Source organism: Ictidomys tridecemlineatus, chromosome 1 (genome assembly GCF_052094955.1).
Source record: "Ictidomys tridecemlineatus isolate mIctTri1 chromosome 1, mIctTri1.hap1, whole genome shotgun sequence".
Classification (NCBI taxonomy): Eukaryota; Metazoa; Chordata; class Mammalia; order Rodentia; family Sciuridae; genus Ictidomys; species Ictidomys tridecemlineatus.
In genome coordinates this window covers 213,995,493-213,997,337 of record NC_135477.1, presented here as the reverse complement: position 1 = coordinate 213,997,337, position 1,845 = coordinate 213,995,493, and the positions used below count along the sequence as shown (strand labels likewise).

The window sequence follows — 1,845 nt, the reverse complement described above, 5'->3', positions numbered from 1 at the left end:
TAAATTTATGACTACAAGCTATAGACCAGTTTCTGAAGCCCCTTCCTAGAGAAGTTCCCATTCCTGAACCATCTTCAGACATAATCATTGTTCTGATTTTGATCACCAGACATTATTTAATCCTGTTACAGATTAATATAAATAGAACCATACATCATGTTTTATTTTGTATCTGGCTCCTTTTTTTCAAATTAATTTTTAAGACTAATATATATGAATTTACCACAATTTGTTTCTAAGCCTATACCAAAGTTTTGAGTAATGAGTACTTAGGATTTGGCAGGAACTATTGTCAGATTCATTTAATTTGCACTGTTATATATATACATATATATCATATTATATACCATATATATTAGTTCATTTAATTCACACTTATAAAATAATTACTATTGTTATCTTGATTTTTTTCTTTTTTAAATTTGAGGCTTGATGTACTTGAGCTATTATGTTAAAATAATGTTAATACTCTTGTTCAAATATTCTTTGGGGCATATGATTTCATTTCTTTTGATCTAGGATTAAAATATTTTGTCATTGTTTATCTGTTTGTTCTATATTAAATGAAACTAAGATATTTTCCCAAAATGGTTGTGTTATTTAACATTTGCACCAACAATATGTGAGAATTCTAGTTGCTTCATATCTTCACTAACATTTGGTTTTGTCAGTCTTTTAAAATTAATTTATTCTAGTGGGTTTGTAGTGGCACATCACTTTTGTTTTAATTCATATTTCCCTTACGAATAGTAATATTGAGTGTATGTTGATTTGCTTACTGACCACTAGGGTATTCTTCCATTGAGAAGTGTAAAAGTCCTTTTGCCTATTTTTAATTAAGGCTGTTTGTATTATTATTATTATTATTAGTAGTAGTAGTAGTAGTAGTAGTAGTAGTAGTAGTAAACAAGGAGGGTTATTTCTATGTTATGGATGCAAGTTCTTTCTTAGAATATGTAATGTGAGCTCTCCAGGCCCAGGCAGTCATGGCCTCATGGCTAAATGCACTAAGAAGGTTAGAATCGTAGGTAAATACGGGACCTGCTACAGTGCCTCCTTCCAGAAAATGGCAAAGAAAATTGAAATCAGCCAGCATGCCATGTACACTTTCTCCTTTGGTGGCAAAACCAAGATGAAGAGACAGGCTGTGGGGATCTGGCACTGTGGTCCCTGCATGAAAACAGTGGCTGGTGGTGTCGGTATCTACATCACCACTTCTGCCAGCACAGTCAAGTCTGCAATCAGAAGGCTGAAGGAATTGGAAGACCAGTAGAAGTTTTACTCTTTGAGACATCCCTAGCCTATAATAAATAGGTTAATTTATATAACAATATTATGGTTTGTTGTTAATTGTATTAATTGGATGTTCTGATGTGCACTGTGTTAATATTGCCCTTTCTAAAGAGATTTGTAAATTGGAGTCTTTCTCATTTGAATTGGAAAAATTTGCTGAGATGAGTTATTGTAATTCAGTCTTTTTTTCAGTAGTCAGATGATAATGACATGAAACTAAGTCTTACAGGTTAGGTATATGCTTAGATTTTCTTTTTTTTAATAACTGTTCAACTTCTCATAAATGCATTGACATATTGTGCCAAATTTATTTTAAAGGTAAAATATGCTAAAATATACAAAGGATATACATTTTTAAAAAGAATATGTAATGTGAATATTTTCTTCTTAAATGTGGCTCAGATATTCATTACCTTAATGGAATATTTTAATGAGTGAAAGTTTTTCACTTCAATGGGGCCTAATTAACCATTTATTTATTTTTTATTTATATACATGACAGTAGAGTGTATTTTGACATATTATACATACATGGAGTACAACCCATTCCAA

At 31.0% G+C, this 1,845-nt stretch overlaps 1 protein-coding gene across 1 annotated transcript; it reads left to right on the top strand.

Annotated features, from left to right (window-relative positions):
* Window positions 1–994: 994 nt before the first annotated feature.
* On the top strand, window positions 995–1,273 carry LOC101970882 (large ribosomal subunit protein eL43). Its single transcript, XM_005319576.1, has one exon. It carries the CDS (start codon window positions 995–997, stop codon window positions 1,271–1,273), a length of 279 nt encoding a protein of 92 aa, XP_005319633.1.
* The last annotated feature ends 572 nt before the right edge of the window (window positions 1,274–1,845 follow it).

Bases quoted from the DNA above. Each gene is read 5' to 3' on its own strand.
- LOC101970882 (XM_005319576.1), top strand. From the start codon at position 995: ATGGCTAAATGCACTAAGAAGGTTAGAATCGTAGGTAAATACGGGACC.